Source organism: Mobula birostris, chromosome 4 (genome assembly GCF_030028105.1).
Source record: "Mobula birostris isolate sMobBir1 chromosome 4, sMobBir1.hap1, whole genome shotgun sequence".
Taxonomy (NCBI): Eukaryota; Metazoa; Chordata; class Chondrichthyes; order Myliobatiformes; family Myliobatidae; genus Mobula; species Mobula birostris.
The window spans coordinates 82,811,938-82,837,961 of record NC_092373.1 but is presented as its reverse complement, the minus strand read 5'-3'; the positions used below and the strand labels follow the sequence as shown (position 1 = coordinate 82,837,961).

Sequence of the window (26,024 nt, the reverse complement as noted above, 5' to 3'; positions counted from 1 at the left end):
CCTCCCCCTCCTGTCTTCTCCTATCATTTTGGATCTCCCCCTCTCCCTCCCACTTTCAAATCTCTTACTAGCTCTTCCTTTAGTCAATCCTGACGAAGGGTCTCAGCCCAAAGCGTCGACTGTACCTCTTCCTAGAGATGCTGCCTGGTCTGCTGCGTTCACCAGCAACTTTGATGTGTGTTGATTGGAATTATCAATTATCTTGGACATTTTTATTGGAATCACAAGAACCTGACGGACATTAGTAATGCAGAATACTGCAAGTTCGGTTCACTAGTTCATTGGAAGACTGATGGTGGGGGAGCTGCGTTAACTCGATTGTGGCAAAAATTAGGCTTCGGACACAGCGGCCTGTTGCAGTCACCCAGAGAAGTAAGCAGGGGCCTCTGCTGGTGGATTTGGAATTCATGCTGGGGTGGGGCTGATCCCTCCCATTCATGCTGCCCTCTGGTGTTCACTCAGTGGAAGAACAAGCTGATCCAGGACTACTTACAGTTATGGGGCAAGGGCTATATATATTTTTTTCTTTGTGAATGAATGTTTTTCTGAGATCATACACCTGATCTTATTTTTCTGAGATCATAACTATTTGTGCTATGTGCAGTGTGCTGTTGGTAATGTGTTTTGCACCTTGGCTCCAGACAAACACTGTTTCATTTGGCTATATTCATGTATGGTTGAATGATGATTAAACTTGAACTTAAATTGCAGAGGGGGCAGACACACAAAGAAAATATCTCTGATATGTTTGGGGTGACCATTGGGAAATACTGCAAAGGGGATCCGGTCCCTGGGTTAATGGTTACACGTAGCCAGGCTAATTATGTCAGTTTCTTTCTTTGTGATCACCAGTTACTCTCCAATTACCCTCATTCATGGTTATGTTTCTTTTTTCACATTTTCTCTCTTTTTAACTATATTTATGTGGGTGAGGCACTGTAAATATATTTGAGATTACTACCTTTTGCTAACTGCTTAAAATTTGTCTATAGGATTATATTCATTTATTTTTGTCCATTCCATTTAAACAAATAAAGCCTGTAACTTCTGTCTGTACAGTTTCTGGCACACCTGGAGTATTGTGTGCAGTTTTGGTCCCCTTATCTGAGGAAAGACATCCTTGCCATAGAGGGAGTACAAAGAAGGTTCACTAGATTGATTCCTGGGATGGCAGGACTTTCATGTAATGAAAGACTGGATGAACTAGGTTTATATTCGTTGGAGTTTAGAAGATTGAGGGGAGATCTGATTGAAACGTGTAAAATCCTAAAGGGATTGGACAGGCTAGATGCAGGAAGATTGTTCCCGATGTTGGGGAAGTCCAGAACGAGGGGTCACAGTCTGAGGATAAAGGGGAAGCCTTTTAGGACCGAGATTAGGAAAAACTTCTTCACACAGGGAATGGTGAATCTGTGGAATTCTCTGCCACAGGAAACAGTTGAGGCCAGTTCATTGGCGATATTTAAGAGGGAGTTAGATATGGCCCTTGTGGCTAAAGGGATCGGGGGTATGGAGAAAAGGCTGGTACAGGGTTCTGAGTTGAATGATCAGCCATGATCATACTGAATGGCAGTGCAGGCTGGAAGGGCCGAATGACCTACTCCTGCACCTATTTTCTATGTTTCTATTACCTTTGTGACATGTTTGACTCTGATACCAGAGAGGGAATGGACCATCCTAAAACATTCCCATCAACAAATCCATTCCTGAATTTTGTCCAACACATCTACACCCCAATAGTCCAAAGGACTTGTCTCTGTGTGGAAAAGTTGGCTAATATAAGCCTTTGATTAAAACGTCTGCACTTGAGCTGATAAAGCACCCAGGGCTGCTGGCTACCTGGTCCTGATCATTCTCCAGCATCAGGATTAGATGAATTTGAGATGTGGCATCTTCTTCTTCCACACTCCATATAATTAATACTTTGCTGACAATCACAATCTGGGGTAGAATGTCTTGAGTTAGGATGTTTCAGCTCATTCTCACACCCATCATGTTCTTAGTTACAAGAATAGTTAGAAGGCTTGAAAACTTAGTTGATAGTATTAACCAGCTGGCAAAAAAATGGGGAAGGTGATAGTGGAGGACACCCACTGTTTCATGGTGTTTTCCAATTCTCTACGGATATGCAGTTGTTAATGAAGGATACAGAGGGGAGAAACAATGTGTAGCATCAAAGATCTCTAAAGCAGCATTTGTAGTTAGTGATGACAGAAAATGAGGTAGGGTGGTATAAGGAGTATCATGCATTCATTCAACTTGGTACCAAGCTGAAGGGCAAATTAATGCTATTTGGGAATCCTCTGTTGGTGTCTGGATGCGCTAAAATGGCCTTTCACTTCTGTCTGATCAGATGCCTCTATATAATTTGCTAAACACAGATTCACAGTATTGTTCTCTGCAGCTCTACAGCAATCCACCGAGGCTACTAAGTGTGAACTGTGGCTGTAACTGAGTGACTAGTCAGTAGGTGACATATTGCATTCTGAATTAGGTTCTAAACCACTGAAAACCAAACTTATCCTTAAAATAATAATACATGTATCAACCAGTGGACTAGTATCAAAGACAAGTTTAATTCTTGATAAGACCATAAGACGTAGGAGCAGAATTAGGCCATTTGGCCCATCAAGTCTGCTCTGTCGTTCTATCATGGTTGATCTATTATCCCTCTCAACCTTATTCTCCAACCTTCTCCCAGTAACCTTTGACATCAGATTAATCAAGAACCTATCAACCTTTGCCTTAAATATACACTGCAACTAGGCCTGCAATGCATTCCATGGATTCACCACCCTCTAGCTAAAGAAACTTTTTCTCATCTCTGTACTGAATGGATGTCCCTCTATTCTGAGGCTGTGCCCTCTGGTCCTAGTCTCCCCCACTATAGGAAGCATCCTTTCCATATCCATTCTATATTCGATACATTTCAATGAGACACCACCATTCTAAACTCCAGTGAGTACAGGCCCAGAGCCATCAAACACTCCTCAAATGTTAAACCTTTCATTCCTGGGATCATTCTTATGGACCATCTCTGCACCTTTTCCACTGCCAGCACATATTTTTCTTAGATAAGTGGCCCAAAACTGCATAGAACTATCAAATACTCCTCTAAATGCACCCTTTCATATCCAAAATTATTCTCGTGAATCTCCACTGGACTTTCTCCAATGCCAGCACATCTTATCTGAGATAAGAGGCCCAGAACTGCTCACAATACTCTGCGTGGTCTGACCAATGCCTTATAAAGCCTCAGCCTTACATTCTTGCCTTTATATTCCTGTCCTCTTGAAACGAATGCTAACATTGCATTTGCATTCCATACCAATGACACAACCTGCAAGTTAACCTTTAGGAGATTCTGCCCGAGGATTCTCATGTCCATTTGCACCTCTGATTTTAGGCTTTCCTCCCCATTTAGTAAATAGTCAGAATCAGAATCAGGTTTATTATCACTGGCATGTGACGTGAAATTTGTTAACTTAGCAGCAGTCCTTCGGCAGACACCTTGCTTCCTCAACACAACCTGCCCCTCCACCTATCATCGTATTGTCCGGAAGTTTGGCTACAAAGCCATCAATTCCTTCATCCAAATCATTGGCATAAGAAGCTGAGGTATGCAGTGGTGGATATGCAAGTTCAGCCTCTGGAAGTAGTTGCGAAAGGGAAAGGTTTGGAGACGCAAGAGATGGCACTTGCTGGAATCTGGAGCAGCACACAAAAAGCGAGAGGAGCTCAGTCAGTCAGGGAGCATCTATGCAGGGAAATAGGCAATCAACATTTCAGTACGAGACCCTTTATGTGGATTGCAGATGAGGGAATAAATTTGATGGTGATAGAGTTTTGCTGGTGTCAGAGAGAACTGCAACCACTATAGCAGATTTTTTTAAAAGCAGGTACTGCATTATATCATCGATAAGGAAGAACAAGTTGGAAATCTGGTGTTAGCCCATCAACTTCTCCATTTAGAATCACAGAATATGGCAGCACCAAAACAGAGCCTTTAGCCCACCTAGTCCACGCGGAGCTATTATCTGCCTACCCGCATCGACCTGCACGCAGACCATAGCCTTCCATACCCCATCCATTCATGTACTTATCCAAACTTCTCCTCAATGCTGCAATCAAACCTGCAACCACCACTTCTGCTGCAGCTCATTCCACATTTGCAACATGCTCTGAGTGAAGAAGTTCCCACTCAGGTTCTCCTTGTGGGGCAGCATGGTAGCATAGTACTTGGCTCAATGCTTTATGGTACAGGTGACCTGGGTTCAATTCCTGCCACCACCTGCAAGGAGCTCCCCCGTGACAGCATGGGTTTCCTCTGGGTGCTTCAGTTTCCTCCCACAATCCAAAGACCTACTGGTCGATAGGTTAATTGGGTATTATAAATTGTCCTGTGATTAGGCTTGGAGTAAATCAGAGGATTGCTGGGTGGTGTGGCTCGTAGGGCTGGAAGGTCCTATTCTGCAATGCATCTCAGTAAAGTAAATTTTAAAAATAAATATGTCATCTTTCATCCTTAACCTATGACCTCTAGTTGTAGTCTCTCCCTGCTTGCATTTACCCTAACTTCAAACTTTGTATATCCTTCATAATTTTGTATACCTCTATCAAATTTCCCCTCATTCTCCTACACTCCAGAGAATAAAATCCTAACCAATTCAATTTTTCCCTATAACTGATGTTGTCAAGTACCATCAAAATCCTTGTAAACTTTTTCTGCCCTCTTTCAATCCTATTGATATCTTTCCTGTAGGTAGGTGATCAGAACGGCAAGTGAAGCTTTAAAGCAAACTTGTCAGACTACATTAAGGATGATACGATCAGGAAAATTTGGGACTTTAATGACAGTTGGGGTTTTCCTAAGCTTCCCGGTTCTACTGTACGTCAGCTGAAAAGAGACAAGCAAATCTGCATGTTCATAGCTACTGTTGTTGTGTGAATGAAATCACCGGAGAAAGAGTTACTGGTAGATACAAAACAGCTTCTTTGTTTGACAAAACAAGGTTCAGCAGGCATCATACAGACAGAGACACTTTCGGTGGAAAGGTCTACTGCCCAATGTGGGGCTCAATATTTATTTGCTACACACATAAAAGATAATTCCATATTTACAAAGTATAGACAATGCTTTCTTTTGAAGCTACATACAAACTTCACACCTCCCGATTACATCCATCCCACCGGCGCCAGCAGCATCAGGACTGGTATTCAGGAATCCACTGTTCCAAACTGAATCCACAATATATTTATTTGGTATTTTACATGCTTAACATGAAGCGCAATCCATATTTACAAAATATAGATTAATGCTGTCTTTGAAACTGCATGCAAACCTCACACCTTCTCACCAGCTGCATCTGGACTGGTATTCTGGTATTCACAGCTTTTAAGAAATGCATTGTTACAACCTAAAAATTGTCAATAAACAGAAGACTGGTGGCTAAAGCCATTTACTACATGTGAATGGCCTAAACCCAAAAATTACTCTAACAACTACATTATTCATCAGTAACTTATAGCTACCTTCATCGGGAGCTGAGTTACAAGAAGGGTTGAATACATTTAGACTTTATTCCCTAGAGTGTAAGAGAATGAGTGGAGATTTAAAAGAGTTATCCAATATCATGAGGGGTATTGATTGGGTAAATTCAAGCAGACTTTTCCCACTGAGGTTGGGGGAAACTAGAAAGTTTTGAAGAGCTAACTTTGTGAACTTTGCTGTTTATTTTCTGAACTGTTTTCCAGTACTCTATGGATATGCCATGGTTAATGGAGGACTACTACAAAATATAAAGGAGGAAACAGCAAAAGTCTCGGAGGCAGCACTGGGTTGCCCTTCATACACCGGCCAAAGGGAAGGGTGAATCTCTGGCCATCTCTTGAATGCAAAAGGCTATACTTGTCAAGGCAGCGGGGCATATTGATACATTTTGGTACCATTAAGGTGGCTCTACTGGAGGCCAGTGATAGCTCACTGGTAGTTCAAAAGGCAAGGAATTATTAATAACAGTTTTCCTGAAGTAAATGTGTGTCACTGCAAACAATGAAGAGATGAGCAAAGGCGAGGTGAATTCGAGGGATGAGCCATGCTGGTACATTTGCAAAATCGATGCAGATGGAATTGGAGTCAGAGGGAAGGAGTTTCTATGCCCGTCCAACTAACCCGGGTATGAGGTTGGATCGCTTTAAGCACCAGACCGATTTGGAGAGTCGAGAATGACTTCGGGCTGGGCAGCAAGGTCTAGGCCCAGAGCGAATCACTGGGTGGTGTGGTCTAAGCCTGGAGCACTTCACTGTGGTGGGACCCAGGTCCTAAAGAAGGACACGATCTGCTGTTTCGACAGTTTAAGAGCCAGCCAGATAGAACTGGACCAGTTAGGACCGAATATGAATGTCAGCCAATTTTGTTCAGTTTCCTGTGATGTTCACTTCTCTCTCTGCGGCATTAAGGCTGTGGGACTGCCTTGGCTGCCATGCTTCATGTCTGCAAGCTTCACGGTGATTTGCTCCACTGGTAGGATGAACTGAGACAAAGGCTTTGGGCCTACTCCAAACTGCTCTGGGGACACAGATCAACGGACTCAATTTGGTTTGGAATGCTGTTATTGGCTTCTGTTGTTTGCATGATTTGTTTTTTTTTCTCTCTATGCATTGGGGGTTGGTCTTTAGTTTTTTATTGGTTTCTTTCTGTTTCTTGTTTTGTGACTGCCTGTAAGCAGCCAAATCTCAAGTTGTTCAATTTATATATTCTTTGATAATAAATATACTTCTGATCTTGAATCAATTGATGAATAGAGGATTGTAAGTGTAGATCCTTGGGATGTAGATGAGTTACAGTGGTAAAACATGCTTTTGGAAGGACAGAGATAAAAAATAGGCAAGGGAAATATTCTCAGGTGGGTCATAAAGGAAAGGTGTTGGGGAAGGATTGTACGGCCTAATATGTCAAAGGTTGTAGTTAGGTCAAGGAGACAAAGACAATGGATCACCACTGCCCTTGCTGTCCTTGTGTAGGGGCTCTTCTGAGCTATGGCAAATAGACATCAGATTGGATGAGTTCAAATACAAACTACTTGCAATACAGATTCGGATTTAGGAAGCATCATGTTTAAAGAATTTCAAGAGAAAAGCGAAGTTGATGGTGGAATGCGGGGAGGGAATTGAAGGCATGATGAGCTGAACTGCCACGTTCATTAATGTTGTGCTCAGTGGCTTAGACATAGTTTTTTTAATGTTCGTTGGGATGGTTTCTGGATCAGAGTGGAGAGTTGGGAGTTAGGGCTTAGGGACAGAGATGAAGGGGAGTTGGAGGTTAGGGGCAGTAAATGAAGAGACTGGGACCGAGTTTGAGTCCAGGTCCGGGTGCTTCATGGTCAAATGTCATTGACCCTGAAGGCCTGATCAGCAGCCACTGAGGAGACTAGTGATCCCTAAATTAGCAAGTCCTGGTTCCAGTCCATAAGGGCAGTGAGTTCCAGATATTTTGTCAGAAATCACAAAGGCCAGTGGCCTACTCCACCCCTGGTTCACCAGGGTCAGAGGACTGTTTGAGTCTGAAAATAGAAGCTCAAAAATCAAAGCAGTGATTAGTGAGTCCTGGAGTTGATATCCAGACGTCAGCGAAGTCCGGTTGTCAAAGCCAAAGGTCGAAGCACTGAACCCAGTGAGTCCGAAACTTGAAGGTCAAAGGCAGAAGATAGAACCCTGAAGGAGTCACAAGGGCCCAAGTCACCAGGGAGATCTGTGCAAGTCTAGAAGTCAGGGGCTGAAGGTCAGAGCTATGATTGACACGTGCTGGGGCAAAGTCCAAAGCTGGAGGCCTGATGTCTATGAATCTGAGAGTCCGAGGTCAAGGACTGAAGGCCTGGAGGTCACCTATCCTGTGGCTAGTGGCCTGTCTTTGTGTGTGAGGGACGGATGTGGTGAGTGGGTGGAGGCTGGGAGAGGGGAAAAGGGCTTGTTTTGCTGGTATTGCTCTGATAAACACTGTGGCCATGATATGTTGGCGCCGTGAAGTTTGGCAACACTCAAGGGCTGCCCCCAGAACATCCTTGGCTGTGTTAGTTGTTGATGTATTTCATTGTATGTTTCAATGTACAGGTGATAAATAAATGAATCTGAATCTGCATTATATCACGGGTGAGGGTTTTGAGGAGGAGGTGTTGTCTATAGATATGTAAATGAGGGAGATGGTATCAAAAGAAAAGGAACTATTAATAACATCAGCTAAATTTTGAACAGGATTAAAGGCAGCATTCATCTATTAAACCAAGTTAGTATTTTGTACATATTCGATAGCATCTGTCAATATTTGGAATAAGTTAATTATCATCTTGTGTGTTGTTTGATTAGACAACAATTTACCAGGAAACTGAGTAGCCTATGAACTTGTTCTTGTGAGGCACCAGCAAGGAAAACTCTGGATCCACATTTCTGTGGAAAATATGTGAAGTTGAGGCCTCTGTCAGTCAGAGTTGGCTATGGATGTTGTGTCCTAGCTGTCTAGATCCGCAACTCTGGGCAGTATGCTATGGAGAGCAAGCTGTTGCCCATGTCGCAAGCTCCCCCTCTCCACGCATCTGATGAACCCAAAGGAATGGCAGAGACCGATACTTTTCGGTACCAGCAGCATTGCAGGAGTTGCCAGTCAGCATTGAACTCAATGTAGGGCTGCCTTAGGGACTCCAGCTCCAGAATTTTCCTTGGCGTTTAGCCAAAGCCTTCCCCATTAGTGGGTATAGCTGCAAGGCAGCGGTGGTTTGAGATCAGAGTTTCCCTTCTCCTAGATGAGCTGCCAACCACGGCTGACGAGCCACATCTGCCCAAAGCGACTGGTTTGAAGGCGCCAGTACCCCACCTTTGCCCCTTCTCCTGTTGATAGAGATGGTTCTGCCAGGTTTAGTAGTTAAGCTACGCTTGAAGGCCAGGAGCTGAACCTGGCTATCAGAGGCTATTTGAGGTTCACCCCATTGGGAGCATTTAACAGGTAGTGGGAAGTTGTCCCCATTACCACCCCCAGCTATAACAACCTTAAGGAACCAATAATGGAAAATAATAGTGAACAATAACTCTGATGTAAAAGTGACTGGAAATTTTATATAAAAACACGTACTTTAGGCCACTTTGAAATACCACTATTAGAGGTCATTTGCAATGCCCACAAAGCAACTTTTATAGTGAATGAAGTTTAGGATGGTTATAAGATCACCAACAGAATAGGAAGTAAATCTGAATGTAAAAATTATGGAGGGTTATCCTGGCCCTCCACAATGAAAAATGTCAGGATGCTTCCAGAAACCCATAGTGCGTTGCATTCACCTAAAGGTACGCTGAACAGGATTGTCAGTACGTATCAACTCAAGAGAAATGCAAGGAGCCAATTTTTACTTCATAATTTCTTCTACTGCCATCACAGGTGGAGCATCCTTCTTAAAGATATCTGACCGCAGAAATTTGTCTCCACTTGCATCTGCTTTGTGATGGCACGCAAGTTGTAATCTAAAACAGTAGAATCAATCTCAGTGCAAATCATTGTCCAGCTAGTCTTCATCATCATATACCTAAATAATACAATTGAATGGACTCTTGCCATCACAATCTAACTGATCCTGGTCTTGCCCCTTATTGCCTTTTCTTTGGAACTCTGTTTCTGCTGTTGACTTTCTCTAGAATTATCTCGATGCACAGGCGTGAATGATCTGTCTGGATGGAATATAATGCTGGATATGTACCAGCCAATTTACACAAAGTGACCTCCTGCAAAGAGCAATGGATAATGAATAGATGATTTGCTTTGAAATATTGAGTAATGGAATTCTACATTCACATTTAGATAGTTAATGCTCCTTCTGTTCACCTTAAAACTTTATGCATCTTAATTAAACATCCTTTCATCTACCTCTGTCTCAAAAACATGCCATTAGAGTCATAGAATCCTAAAGCACCACAGCACAGTGACAGGCCCTTCAGCACACCTGATCCATGCTCAAATGTTATTCTGGCACGTCCCATCAACTCGTACCTGGACTGTAGCCCTCCTTACTTATCCAAAATTCTCTTTAATGTTGCAACTGAGCCCACATTCACCTCTTCCACTAGCAGCTTATTCCACATTCACACCATCCTTTGAGTGAAGATGTCCCTCCTTGGGTTCCCATTAAGTATTTCACCTTTCACCCTTAACCTATGACCTCTAATCCTACTCTCACCTAACCTCAGTGGAAAAACCCTGTCTATACCCCTCATAATTTTGTACACCTCTATCAGATCTTCCTTATTCTCCTATGCTCTAGGAAATAAAGTCCTAACTTATTCAGCCTTTCCCTATAACTCAGGTCCTTGAATCTCAGCACCATCCTTGTAAATTTTCTCTGTACTCTTTCAATCTTATTGCTATCTTTCCTGTTGGTAGGTAACCAGAAATGCACACAATACTTCAAATGTGGCATCACCAATATTTTATACAACTTCAGTATAACATCCCAACACCTGTACTCAGTACTTTGATTTATAAAGTCCAAAGTGACCAAAGCCCTCTTTATGATCTTATCAACCTGTGATGCTGCTTTCAAGGAATTATGGATCTGTTCTCCAGATCCCTTTGTTTTACCATATTCCTCCATCCTCTACAGTTCACTGTGTAACTCCTACCCTGGTTTGTCCTCTCAAAGTGCAACATCTCACACTTTCCTGCAATAAATTCCATCTGTCAATTTCAGCTCATTTTCCCAAGCTCTTACAGACTGCCTGCACCCTCAGTCTTGGTATCATCTGCAAAATAGTTGGTCTAGTTTATCACATTATCATCCAAGTCATTTATGTAGATGACAAACAACAATGGAAGCAGCACCGATCCCTGCGGTACCCCATTAGTCACAGGCCTCCAGTCAGAGATGTAATTTTCTATGCAACACATACAAAATGCTGGAGGAACTCAGCAGGCCAGGCAGTATCTATGGAAAAGAGCAAACAGTCAATGTTTCTTGGCCCAGAACATCGCCTGTACTCTTTTCCATTGATGCCGTCTGGCCTGCTGAGTTTCTCCAGCATTTTGTATGTATTGCTTGGATATCCAGCATCTGCAGATTTTCTGGTGTTTGTGGTTGGAGGCAACTATCTACGACCACTTTTGGTTTTTCCTGCTAAGCCATTTTGACTCCAACTTTAGTAGTTCATCATAGTTTAGAAGAAGACGACGACATAGGGCTAGATCCCCTAACAGTTAGTGGGAACTTGAGAAGTCAAGGTGTTGAGTAACTGCATGCCGTTGTAAAAATACTAGGGTAGTGCTAGTGGAGATTTAAATGTTCCCAGTATTGACTGGGCCACCCAATGCGCAAAGGGTCTGGACAGGGCAGAATATGTGTGGTACATTCAAGTCCAGTTCATCACGTAATATATAGAGAAGGCTATTGGGGAAAGAACAATACTAAGAGACAAAGAAAGCCAAGTAACCAATGTGGTAATTGGGGAGCCTTTTGGGTTCAGTGACATAATTCTATTAATTTAAAATAGTGGAAAAAATTAAAAACAGATCCATTGGTTAAAGTCCTGAACTGAAACAGAGCCAACTTCCAGTGTATTAGGCAGTGTTAAGCTGGGGTCCACTAGGAGACTCTACTTAAAGGCAAAACAACAGTTGGCAAGTGGAAGACTTTTAAAAGGGTCATATCGAGGGTCCAGGAACAGCATAGTCCTTTTAGGGTGAACGGTAGACACATCAAGTTCAGTGAACCTTGGTTGATGAGCAATATTGAATCCCTGGTCTGTGAATTTTTTTTATTTTTCATTGCTTTTTGGCAGCTGGGTTCAAATGTGAAAAGTATAAGAGCAGGTTTAAGGGGAAATTAGCAGGGCAAAAAGAGGGCATGAGATGCAATCAATAAACAGAAGAGATTCTGCACATGCTGGAAATCTTGAGCAACAACAACAAAATGCTGGAAGAACTCAGCAGATCAGGCAGTATCTGTGTTGGGGAATAATCAGTCAGCATTTTGGACTGAGACTCTTCTTCAGGATCTGAAATATTGACTATTTATTCCCCTCTTTAGTTGCTATCTGACTTTTTAAATCTCTATTTCTCCTCTTGTTTACTAAAGAGAATATCATGGATGCTTAAAAATGAGGGTAATAAGTAGTGAGGTCTTGAAACATGCATTTTACGAAGAATAAGTTATTCGTAGCCATTAAGGTTCCCCAGGGCCTGACTAAGTGCACCCCAGACCTTATGGGAGGTCAGGGGAGAAATTGCAGAAGCTCTTGTAGAGATATTTGCTTCATCGTTAGCTACTGTTGGAGTTCTGGAAGATTGGAGGATGGCTGATGTTCTTCCATTGTTCAATAAAGATAACAAGGACAAGCCAGGAACTACAGGCCAGTGACACAGATTTCAGTTGTAAGGAAGTTACTAGAGAGAATTCTGAGGAATAAGATCTTTAATCACATGGATAGTCAAAGCCTGATCAGGAGTAGTCAGCATGGCTTTATACGTGGGGAGTCATGTCTAATGAATCTTTTGAAATGTTTCAAAGGGACAAACGTGGGGATAGATGAAAGCCAGACAGTGGGATGTTGTCGATATAGACTTTAGCAATGCCTTTGACAAAGTCCCACATGGCAGACTGATCTGGAAGAATAGGTCACATGGGATTTAGGGGGAACTATTGAGATGGATTCAGAACTGACTCAATAATAGGAAACTGAGGGTGATGCTTGGAGGTCGATTCTCTGACTGGAGGCCTTTACTAGTGGGATACCCCATGGGTCAATGTTGGGACCTCTGTTATTATTTATGTAAATGATTGGGCTGTGAATACTCATGGAACAATTAGCAAATTTGCTGATAATATTAAATTGGGGGTTCTTGCTGATAGTGAAGCAGGTTACAATGAAATACAAAGAGATCTTGGTCATTTAAGGAAATGAGTAATGAATAGCAAATGGATTCCAACATAGATATGCATGAGGTAATGCGGTTTGGATTTTGAAACCAGGGGAGGACCCATACAATGTATGGCAGGGCACTGATGAGTGTTGTAGGCCTGAGCACAGTTCGCTGATAATGGAGCAAAAGTACACAGGGTGGTAACAAAGACATTTCGTATGCCGACCTTCATCAGTTAGGGCATCAAGTTCAATAGTAGGGACATTTTATTGCAGTTACACAAGTTGTTGACACTGCACTTGGAGTACTGTGTTCACTTCAGGTCACCCTGTCATAGGAAAGACACTGTCACTATGGCGGAGGTGCAGAAGCAATCTATGAGGCTGCTGCTTGGACTAGACGGCCTGAGTTATAGGCAGAGGTCATGGATCCTTATTCCGTGGAGAGTTGGTAGGCTTTAAGGAGACCACATGGAAGCTTACAAACTCATGCGTGGTCTGGGTAAGTGTATGGTCACAGTCTGTTCCCCAGGGCTGGGGAATTCAAAGCCAGAGGGCACAAATACAAGATGAAAGGGAAGAGACTTAAAAGACCATAAGACATTGGAGCAGAATTAGGACTTTGGTCAATTGGGCCTACTCTGCCATTTCATCATGGCTGATCCATTTCCCTCTCAACTCCATGTTCCTGCCTCTTCCCTGTAACTTTTCACGCCCTGACTTATAAAGAATATATCAATCTCCACTTTAAATACACTCAATGGCCTGGCCTCCACAGCTGCCTGTGGCAACAAATTCCACACATTCACCCACCTCCAGCTAAAGAAATTCCTTTGAATCTCCATTCTAAATGGACGTCCCACAATTCTGAGGTTGCACCCTCTGGTCCTGGACTTCCCCACTTAGGAAACATCCTCTCCATGTCCATTTCAACTAGCCCTTTCAATATTCAATTGGTTTCAATGATATACCCCTTCATTCTTCTAAATTCCTGCAAGTACAGGTGCAGAGCCATCAAATGCTCCTCATATGATAAGCTTTGCAAAACTGGAATCATATTCATGAACCTCCTTATAACCTTCTCCAATGTCAGCACATCCTTTCTTAGATAAGGGGCCCAAAACTCCAAAGTGAAACCTCACCATTGCCTTGTAAAGATGAAGCCATGCATCTTTACTTTTATATTCTCAACCACTTGAAATAAAATGCTAACAATGGGAGATTTGATAGAGGTATATAAAATTATGATGGGTACAGATAGAGTGAATGCAAGCAGGCTTTTTCCACTGAGGCTAGGGGAGAAAAAAACCAGAGGACGTGGGTTAGGGGTGAAGGGGGAAAAGTTTAAAGGGAACATTAGTGGGGGCTTCTTCACACAGAGAGTGGTGGCAGTGTGGAATGAGTTGCCAGATGAAGTTGTAAATGTGGGCTCACTGCTAACATTTAAGAGAAACTAGGACAGGTACATGGACGAGAGGTGTATGGAGGGATGTGGTCCAGGTGCAGGTCAGTGGGCCTAGGCAGAAAAATGGTTCAGCACAGCCAAGAAGGGCCAAAAGGCCTGTTTCTGTGCTGTAATATTCTATGGTTCTATGGTTCATTGTATTTGCCTTCCTCATGACCAAATCAAATTGCAAGTTAACCTTTAGGGAAACCTGCACAAAGACTCCCAAGTCTTTTTGCACCTTGGATTTTTGAACTTTCTCCCTGCTTACAAAATAATCTAGACTTTTATTCCTTCTGTTAAAGTACATGACCATACACTTCCCAACACTGTATTCCATCTGGCACTTCTTTGACTATTCATCTAATGTAAGTCATTCTGCAGTATCCCTGCTTCCTCAACACTACCTTGCACCACCCCACCCCCCACCTATCTTTGTATCATCTGCAGACTTGGCCACAAAGTTATCAATTCTGTCATCCAGATCATACAACATAAATGGAAGCGATCCCAATACAAGCCCCTAAGGAACACCACTAGTCACCAGTCCAGGTGATTTATTTACCTCCAGAGCTTTCAGCTTCCGAAGCACCTTCTCCCTACTAAGCAACTGCACTCACTGCTGCCCCCAATACTCTCAAATACTGTTAGTGTCTTCCACAGTGAAGACTGATGCAAAATACTTATTTAGTTCATTGGCATTTCCTTGTCTAAAAGACCTCTTTACACAGAGGGTGGTGAGCATCTGGAATGAGCTTCCAAAGGAAGAGGCAAAGGTGAGTAGAATTGCAACATTTAAGGGGCATTTGGATAGGTACATGGAGCGCAAGGGTTTGGAGGGTCCTGTAAAAGAAAAGATTATTTCTGAAGAAGAATAAGAACATAAGAAATAGAAGCAGAACTAGACTATCTAGCCTATCAAGCCTGCTCCACTATTCAATAAAACCATGGCTGACGTGACTGTGGTCTCAGCTCACCTACCTGCCTTTTTCCCATAACCCTTTATTCCCCTGCTACGCAAAAATTTATCTAACTGTGTCTTAAATATATTGAATGAGATAGCCTCTCGGATACAATGAGGAGTGCTAAACAGTGCAAATGATGTGCATAAAATGACTGTTACTAAGAACAGTTTTGTCTTTGGACGAGATAACTGACAAGAAACTAGACAGTGTTAATATAATGTAGTATTGTAGAAACTGTTGGTCTATGGTGAATGAATATAAGTATAACTTCTATGTGAGCCATGAACATATTATTTTGCATGTCCTAACAATGCTTCTTGTCACCCCTCTAGCTCTGTCTATTTATAACATAATTTATTCCTTTGAGAACTTGGTTTACAATATATGCTAAGTCAAAAATGCAGCAAGAAAATCAAATTGAAACTTGAAAGATAGGTTTATTATGTCGAGTTTAAATTGTGTCAGAGCTAATACTCTAATTGGCAGCCAAGTCCATTTAACCTTTTTGACCATGTTGCATTCAACTCAGTTTAATCTTTATGTCCAAACCTGTATAATCTTCATTTTTTTTCCTCTTCCATGTTCACTTTTCCTGGTCTTACACCAATTCCTTTCTGGAACTAGTTCCTGATAGTAAGATGAAGCAGAAAAAAATACACGCCTTGGTTCCTTTCTTGCCCCTCTCTTGGGCCCCAATTAGCCTTGACAAAAAGACTCTGCCAAAGGCAGAACTAAACTTAAAGAGTTCAATAGTGGATAATGAGACACACAGCATATTAACTAGATGAATATGACAGCACACACTGATCAGCTGTGTACCATATTGACAAAAACCTGGAAAGACATGAAATATTTAAAATGATTCAATCAGCACTTTCAACATATACATTTAGGAGAATAGAAAAATTCATGGAGCAAACTAAGAAAGCAAGCAGGACAGAAAACTGAACTGACTATATTTTTCTTTGTTGAAATTCAGTTACTATTCTTTCCAGATTATTAGCATGAGTCATAATGCACAAACCTTATCTGAATATTAGTCATAATTTATATTTAATTATGGTAGACTATCACCAAAGTAATACAACATATTTAGCACCTCACATCTCAAGAACTTATTTGTCCAATATTATTTAATACATTTGTAGTTGAATTGGAAAGAGATGATAAAGATAACTTTGTCCTGTAGATCAATCAGAGAGGAGCAGATTTGAAAAAAAAATTAGATATTAGTTACTGAATATATCCAGTCTAGGTAATTAGACACTTTTGTGTAAACACCAAACTTATGGAACCGGCCACATCCTTCTCCCCAGCTGACCAGTCCTATCAGAAACCACGTGCTATTCTTTACAATAACCATTGGCCCACCACTGTCACCTTTACAGGCATCTCTCCTGTAAGTTCGGTCTCCTGCACAGATCATGTTCGATGTGATTTTGTTTCCTAGCATATTCTTGCACTGTTTATGGGAAACCAATGTAATGTCGATGAATAACAGAGTGGTAGGGCGGATTGTGTCATCGTTTTCATCCACTGCTCCCCAACCTGTGACCAATACTTTGTTTCCCGGAATGTGTAATCTTTCCTCTGCCATCATTTGGCTGGGCAGGCATACTGGGAGGATGTAATCACTGAAGATAGCAGGTACAGATAGTCGGAGGAGAGCGATGTCATTATCCAACCTGCTGCGGCTGAAGTTGGGATGGATGATCACTTCACTTATGATGATAGTATCCTCTGTTCTCTCATTAACTGACCGGTTATGCTCACCTGAAACATAGATGGGCATTATGTCATGTGAACAGTCAATATCACTCAGCAATACACACAACATGCTGGAGGAACTCAGCAGGTCAGGCAGCGTCTATGGAAATAGACCCTTCTTCAGGACTCTTGTCTCACTGTCTGGAGTCAGTATTACTGTCAGTATAACAACAAGACTGCCTCGTCCACATGCTGTTAGTGGAAATGACTCTGCTGACTGCTGATTTCCCCCACTGGACCTCACAATGAAGCAATCCTTTGACAAGAGAAGTTTGCTTCTAATCTGGTTGCGTTTGTTATCTGAAGTTCATCAGCACCACCTTGCGCTGGAAGCTTAGAGCAGTAGACCAATAGTTCCAAGGCACCAGGGTCCTTTGCCATGAGAACTTGGCCTGATGTTGTACTCTTTCTTCTTTTGGGTAGAGTTACGATCCCCACAGCCAAGGTGACCTGCAGCCCCACCGAAAGGTTTTATGAACTGTCCCTTTGTTTCTGTATTTATTGCTGAGCTTTGAAGGAAGGAAAGGGGGAGACAATCCAGATTCAGCGCTTTACCACTTGTATGTTTGAGCCACATTCTGCGACGTTACTCCAGGAAGAGTGGGTGGAGGGTGGAGACCTGACACAAAGGCTCCCTGCTCCCATTATCTCAGCTATACCTCAAAATAAAGCATTCTCTCGAGAAGAAGCAAGTAAAGTTAACAAACACTCAGCAGCAAAGACTACAAAGTCTGGCTTACAACTGCACTTTGCCAGTGAGAGATACATGCCTCTGAAAACTACAAGTTTGAATTCCATTCAGTGGGACAATAATAATTTGAATTTATGTCATGTCTTTAATGAAGAAGAATAACATGGTGTTTCATTTTAGATATCTTCAATAGTGGCCTTAAAGGTGATGGGGGTGGGGTGCGGTGGGGAATGAAGAGACAGCTGAAATGAGCAAATCTCAACATCGAAAAACATTGTCACTTGGAGAAATTAAGGCAATGCAGAGTAATATTGATGGGTTCAAATTAGCTGCTACAGCAGCAGCATGTATGCAAAACTGATGTCTTCTTTGAATGACCTTGTCAACAGAAAACACATTGATGAGGAATAGAAGTCCAATGAGACAAATGCGGGCAGCAAAGAGGTACTGGATGCAACTCTGTGCAGGAACTAGAAATTGTGAACTGTACTCAGGGAGGAGCACACTGCACTATATGTACCAGGCACTTGGAGTAGGCATGAGCTATAGCAAGCATGACTGGATTTCCCATACCAAGTCTGACTTTAAATCGACCTCCTTCATCAACGCAATGAGCGGCAGTCAAGATCCAAAACTGATGAATTAGAACTCCTCCACACTTGAAATGTCCACCTGCATCCATAAGTAGGATCTGTCATTAAAATACAGAGTGACCTCATAAAATTAAATACAACTCCAGAAACGAGACATTCACAAACCTCAAGAAACAAACCCTCCACCCGTAGACCTAAAAAAATAACTTCACTACAAGCCCAGTAACTAAACCTGTAGGATCAAGTAAAGCAACACACACAAAATGCTGGTGGAATGCAGCAGGCCAGACAGCATCCATAGGATCAACTGTACATCTATAGGATGCTGCCATCTATAGGATCTATAGGACTATACATCTATAGGATCAGTGCATCTATAGGATGCTGCCTGGCCTGCTGCATTCCACCAGCATTTTGTGTGTGTTGCTTGAATTTCCAGCATCAGCAGATTTTCTTGTGTTTGAGGATCAAGTAAAAGCAGAATGCCCCAAGGTTGAGTCTATTTTTAAAACATCTTAAGGATTTCCCAGTGATATAAAGAATAAAGCTAATATCAAAGATTCATTTTGCTCTGATAAAAATTGATTGTGGATTGGAGAGGGAAATAAGGCTAATTTTGCCCATCTGCATGTATTTCCAGAGAAAGATATGATTGAGAAATAGTGTTCGACAACAAAGAAGCATTGACTAATGACATCCAAGAGCACTATCAAGTCCCTGTCCACACTAAATCCATTTAACAGTACCAGGTTTATGGCCTCCTATGCCTTAATGATTCAAGTGTGCATCCAGATACTTTTCAAATGTACCATCTTTGAGGGCAGTGCATTCCAGATTGCAACCACTCTCTGGGTGAAACAATATTTCTTCAGATGCCTTTTAACTCTCTTAATATTCACCTCAAGCCTATGCCTTCTGGCTCTAGGTGCCTCCATAATGAGGAAAAGTTTCTCACACTCCACCCTACCTATGTCTCTCATAATTTTGTATTACAGTGTTGAAGGAAAAGAAACCCAGTCCAGCCAGTCTACCTTCATAATTGTAAGGTTCCACCCTGGCAACATCCTAATGGATCTTTCTGCTTCACCCTCTTCAGTGCATTTGGCAGCCTGTACTCTAGCAGTGGGCCATTGCTAAGGTAGTACTCCAGCTATGGCCTAACCAAAGTTCAATGACTTCCGTGCACTTCAGATCTATGCTGCAGCTAATGACAGCCAGCAACTCTTATCTCTTCTTTAACACCTTCCTTTTAGCAACCTATTGCCTGCACATGATGGTCTCACTGTTCTCCATCGGGCAATACAGTTCAGAACGTATATCCGTGTTGGACCACCAACTTGCATCAACTCATAGTTACTAGGATTAAGTTCCATCTGCTATTATCTGGTCAATTTACCAGCTCACCAGTATTGTTCTATAAACTAAGACTATCTCCCTCTCTATCTACAATGTACAACTTTTTTGTATTGACTGCAAACTTCCTACATTCATATCCAAATTACTGTACATTCAGTGGCCACTCTATCATGTACACCTGTTTGTTAATGCAATTATCTAATCAGCCAAGCATGAGAGAACAACTCAATGCATAAAAGCATGCAAACATGGTCAAGTGATTCAGTTGTTGTTCAGACCAAGCATCAGAGTGGGGAAGAAATATAATCTAAGTGAATTTGACCATGGAGTGATTGTTGCTGCCAGATAGGATGGTTTGCGTATCTCAGAAATTGCTAAGCTCCTGGGATTTTCACACACAACGGTCTCTAGAGTTTTTAGAGAATGGTGCAAAGAAATGAAAAAAAAAGAATCCCATGAGCGGTAGTTCTGTGGGTGAAAATGCCTTGTTAATGAGAGGGGTCAGAGGAGGACAGCCAGAATGGTTCAGGCTGACAGGAAAGTGACAGTAACTCAAATAACCACACGCACAACAGTGGTGTGCAGAAGAGCATCTCTGAAGGCACAACATCTCGAATGGTGAAGTGGACGGGCTACAGCAGCAGAATAACCATGGACATCCAGGAGGTAACCCAATGAAGTGCCCAATGAATGCATGAACAACAAATCTCTCAACATCAATGTCTGCAGCATACCAGATTCGCAGGCTTCCAATTACAAAGGCAGCTCTCCGTAATCACCTTGTTTCTCCTATTACCAAGCTAGTCTGGGATCCAATTTACAACACACATAGCATCCCACAGCATCCAATGGTTTAGGCCAGCCATACATGAAGGACCTGTCAAAAGCCTTTCATCAAGTCCACGTAGATAACATTAACCACACAGCCCTTGTAAAGAATTTCATTAGATAGCGCCATCCACCAACAAAGCTGGGAACTGAAATCCCCCACCACTCTAATCACATCTGCTCTCCAGTGGCAAAGCTTCACTGGTCTATTGCTTTGCTGTTCCTGCACTCATTGCATTAGTGGTCAAAGATCTGGGGATGCTCTTCTACTTCAGTAGTGCTCCTATTGCTGCGGCTTCACTCGCTGCAGAAATGGCCACCGCTCCACATTGCTCAAATCACAAAAAAAGATCACAGTTCCGAGACTGTTCTCCCTGCAATAATGCTCACAGTCCTAGGGCTGTTCTTACACCTGCAGTAATGATAAGAGTTCTGGAGCTGCTCTCACTCCAGTAATGGAGACACTCTGGTGCTAGATCTCTTACTTCTTTAAAGGTGATGGTGTCACAGCTGTGAGGATTACAGTCCTGCAGTTGCTGTTCCTATGGCAATGTTCACAGCAATACAGATTAGGAGCTGCTCTTAGTGCTCACATTTGTACTGGGATCAGCACTGAGAGAAATCCCATATCTCTGACCATTTTAAGAATAGCCTCATAACCATGATCACTGCAGCAAATAGAGCAGCCCACTACTTCTGATCAGAGTATAAGAGTATTGATCACCATTTGTGATCAATACTCTTATCCGTTGTAGCAGGAATTCCCAAGCATTTCTTCCATTCTGGCGTACTGCATTCACAATGTGGTTTTCTCCACAGTGGAGTAAACAAAAACCGATTAAGTGACTGCTTTGTGGAAAACCTGCATTCAGTCTGCAGGTCTGATCCTCAGCTTCCTGCCAGTATATCCTACATTCCACTGCCAATCTGCAGCTTCCTGCATTGTTGTAATGGAGCTTGATGAGCACAATGGCACCCCTCGCTCTATATTGGTACATTGCATCTTTCTGGACTCGATATCAAACTTCAAACTTTCTCTGCCTTTATCAGAACTGGTCAGTCCATTTGTGATACTGGCTCGGTTTTCATTGTTTCTCCATTAACACAGCCTGACCGCTAAAGAACATTCTAAAGCTCTGCACACTACAATTTTGATTCTGTTCTCATGCTAACTGGCCTCATTTCATAGTTTTTAATGTTCATTTGTCTGGACTCTCTCTCAAACTATCCCCATTAATCCATTGATCTGATGACCTCCAATACAACTTTTCCCCTTGGCAACCCCAGTCATAGCACTCCCTTTGCCATATCCATCCCTGTTCAACCCTCTGCAACATGAAAGCAGCTCATTTTCTCTCTTTCCCAGTTCTGATGAAGCGCCTTTGACCTGAAATTTAACTCAGTTTTTCTCACCAAAAATACTGCCTGACTTGATGTTTCCAACATTCTCTAGAGCACCAGCCTGCATTGACTTTCCAGCTGCAATGTTTCCATTGGCACTGTTTTTAATGGGAGCTAGAATGATGAAAATAACAGAGTGAATTAGCCAATGAATCGTCCAACAGTCACTAGTCCCTGAAATGGCACAGTTGGCACAGATGTCTTTGCATTCTCTCATTCGCATGATAGTAAAATCCTTCTCGTGCCAGGTTCCTCCTTGTTAAGGTAAGGAAGCTGCCTGTGCACAATTTGCTTTTAGTGTCAGACAGATGTTGCACACCAACTCCCACCCAAACTTGATGGAGCAAGGTCCCGATGCAGGGGCAAAGAGGACCAAGGTGAACTGAGTCAGGGCTCTGCTGTATGGTTATTAATGCTCGCACACCTACATGTGCACTGTGACCATTACTGAGCTACAGATTTAAAGTAACTGGCAAACCAAGTCAGGATGTAGAGGAGTAGGAACCTATTCACGTTGAAATTCAGTGAGTGGAGGGGTGGTAGAAACAGATTACATTTCAACTTTCAGAAAGGTCATTCACTTAATACTTAGCTGAAATGATTGGCAGAGAAAGCCCTGGGAAGCAATAATAACTGGTAGTTCTTTCACAGCACCAGCACGGGCTGAGTGCCTTCCTTCCCAATGGTTCCCCGTCTTCCTCCTTATCATTTAGCATAATCCCCTTTCTAAATATCTGGAGCAGTTTTTGCTTGCTACTTTTCTTTAATCCTTCAACATTTAACTTACAAACATGATGGTTTCATGTTAAAAGAGGCTGGGGAACACAGAGCCTATGGGCCACTGTGTATAAATTCTTGAAGGCAGCAAGAAAATTTGAAGAAGTAGTTAAAAATACAGACAGATTACATGGCTTTACCAACACCAGCGCAACATTACAAAATCAAGAAAGCTCTTATAAATACTTGTAACACACATCAAAGTTGCTGGTGAACGCAGCAGGCCAGGCAGCATCTCTAGGAAGAGGTACAGTCGACGTTTCAGGCCGAGACCCTTCGTCAGGATAAATACTTGTAAGTCACTTGTTTGGCCTTGGCCGGAGAAATCACATGCTTTAGTACAAATACTATAGTTGGTTTATTTATTAACACCTAAGCACTACATTAACAAAAATATTAACTGAAACAGAAACAAGCAGCCCCAGGATTCAGTTTTCTGTACACAGAATGTTCACTAGATTACTACAGTAAAGCAACTCACCTGCCAGGGGCTGCTTCCTTTCTTCATCGTCTTGCCCCCAGTGATTCGAGGGTCTAGTGTTGAATTTTCCATGCCTTGAGAAAGTGATTTTTTATTTACTGTTCTGAGGTATCCGCAACCATATTCTGCAATGTATATTGTATTTCAATTCAATGATATGCAGAGGAGATTACAGTGTAATCCTAATCCCAATGTACCGTTCACAACCACAATTCTAAGGATTTAGGGCAGTATCCAACATAAGCTATCACTTAATGGGCAAACATCATCATTGGAACTTACCTTTTTTTTATTTATTTAAAGCTAATGACTTACTTTCATTCAATTTTCAGTTTATCATGTTTAATTCGATAACATCTCCTCTACTGATTTCTGTACTTAACCCTCTGAGAACTCCGTCTCCCATCTTCACCTCCCTTCGCTTTGCCAACCACAAAGTTTATAGCTTCCTGTCCAATACCTCTTCCTGACTCAGTAATTGAGTTCCTTTGACCCACTTTGGGAACGTTGTAATGGACAAAAAGTGCTATATCAACCAATATTTTTTCTGCAGTTAATAAACACAGAAATCTTGGATATTGTACTGGGCATCACTGTACAAAAATATTCCAAAATGTAAATTGTCATATCAATCTCGGCACTTAAAGACTGATAACTCAAGTGACTCTTGATATATCAAGTAATCACAGTTGCCCAAAAAAACTGTTATTTCAAAACATTGCTTGCTTCTGCAGTTTCGAGATGAAGATACTCTCACTGTGTTTGAAACTTGTTGCCTCACACAGTAGAAATTTCCACAATTCAAAGGTAAGGGTTGATTATACACTCAGTGGCCACTTTATTAGGTATACTTGTACATCTGCTCAATAATGCAAATATTCAATCAGCCATTCATGTGATAGCAACTCAATGCATAAAAGCATGCAGACATGGTCAAGAGGTTCAGTTGTTATTCAGACCAACTATCAGAATGGGGAAGCAATGTGATCCAAGTGACTTTGATCACATATCTCAGAATCTGCTGATCTCCTAGGATTTTCACACGCAACATTCACTAGAATTTACTGAGAATGATGTGAAAAGCTAAAAGCATCACGTGCGGCAGTTCTGTGGGCAAAAGTGCCTTGTTAATGAGAGGTCAGAGGAGAATGGCTAGACTGGTCCAAGCTAACAGGAAGGTGACAGGAACTCAAATAACCACACATCACAACTGTGGTGTGTAGAAGAGCATCTCTGAATGGACAATATGTCGAAACTTGAAGTAGATGGGCAACAAACATACACTCAGTGTGCAGTTGAACTTAATAAAGTGAGCACTGAGAGTACATACACTGACTTCAAAGATACTGTGCCTTGGATGTACCTTTAATTCAGAGACCTCAGGATACTTTCAGAAAGCCTCCCAAACCCTGGAATATCAAAAAACCCCAAAACAAGATACCCTGGTAACCCACAGATACACCGGAGTACAGATAATTAAAGTTGCGATATCTACACACAACCTAATAACATCAATAACAAAAAAAAAAACCTGGATTGGTATTATATAATGTTAACAAAGAAAATTTGAGAAACTAAAGCAGATATCCAAAACTTGCTCAAAGAGGCTGACATATCTTTTAGTGAATTGCTTTGTTACGTCTCCCCACTCTCTGTGAAATGGGGATACGTCTTTTTTCCTTATTAGGGAGAGAGAGAGCCTGTGGTATGTCGAATTACCGGATGAACGAGTAGTCTTTGGCGTACTGCGTCTGTGCCTTTATTGATGATTTGTTGCACGCTTGAGTGCCCCGTAGGGGGTGTAAGTTTTTTTTTGTTGGTGGGGGAGGGGCTTTGCTGCTGCTTATGTGCGGGAGGGGGAAGCTGCAGGGGACTTTGGGGTTCTAACATTTAACTGTCATTCATTCTTTGGGGCACCCCTCTGTTTTCGTGGATGTTTGGGAAGAAAAAGAATTTCAGGATGTATATTGTATACATTTCTCTGCAATTAAGTATACCCATTGAAATCTATTGAAAATGGGCAGGAAGGTACAGAGACTTAGGGATGGGATTCTCAGTGTCAAACATAGGCAGATGAAGACATGATGCAGCCTATGCAACTTAAGAATGCGCAAGAGGCCAGCATTTAATAATGTGCTTTACCTGTCTCTTTAAAGCCAATAAGTAACTATTGCATGCTCTTGTAATAGAGCCCCAATAAATGGCAGGAACCCTCAGAATTTTGGTTTGTTTCTACTGTAGTATGAACAATGGTAGGAAACACGCTGCCAATTTGCACGCAACAAGCTCCCACAAACACCAGTCTGACAATGAACAGAAGATCTGTTTGTGGCAAAGTTCATCAGGAATCTGGGGAGAACTCACTGCATTTCTACAAAATTACAGTAAAACTCCACTATCCCATTGAGAATCTCCAGTGCCAGGTACTGTTTCTTGCACTTTGTTTAAACTCACTGGAGCCCCATTCTGCGCTCTTCCTTTAAACTCACCATGGCCCTCCTTCTCAAGCTGCTTTTAAACACATCAGGGCCTTCCTTCTTGTGTTCCTTTTTAAATCCATCAGTCCCCCCTTTCCCACACTTCCCCTACCTACCTTAATTGGAAAATTTGTTGCACTATCATAAAACATCTTTAAAAGAGTAAATAAAAACAGTGTTGGAGTGTTAACAGAAATAAAATTCAGCAGGGTGGAAAATCTGTGAGTCCTGCATCACTAAAATCTTGAGGGTGCATGCTAGATATCAAAGCTTTACTAGAGAAGCATGGGATAGTTTGTATCCAGCCAAGAGAGTAGATGTGGGCCTGGGTTAGCATCTCATTCAGAAGACAG

At 42.0% G+C, this 26,024-nt stretch overlaps 1 protein-coding gene across 1 annotated transcript in view; it reads right to left on the bottom strand.

Moving 5' to 3' along the window:
* Positions 1-26,024, bottom strand: part of LOC140197038 (uncharacterized) — a 99,357-nt gene that overhangs the window by 39,447 nt on the left and 33,886 nt on the right. Inside the window, exons 8-10 of the mRNA XM_072256969.1 lie at positions 23,195-23,319; positions 18,332-18,449; positions 16,529-17,073 (exon numbers count right to left, since the gene is read on the bottom strand). Of these exons, the coding sequence (XP_072113070.1) occupies positions 16,529-17,073; positions 18,332-18,449; positions 23,195-23,319 (788 nt within the window). The remainder of the gene's footprint in view (positions 1-16,528; positions 17,074-18,331; positions 18,450-23,194; positions 23,320-26,024) is intronic.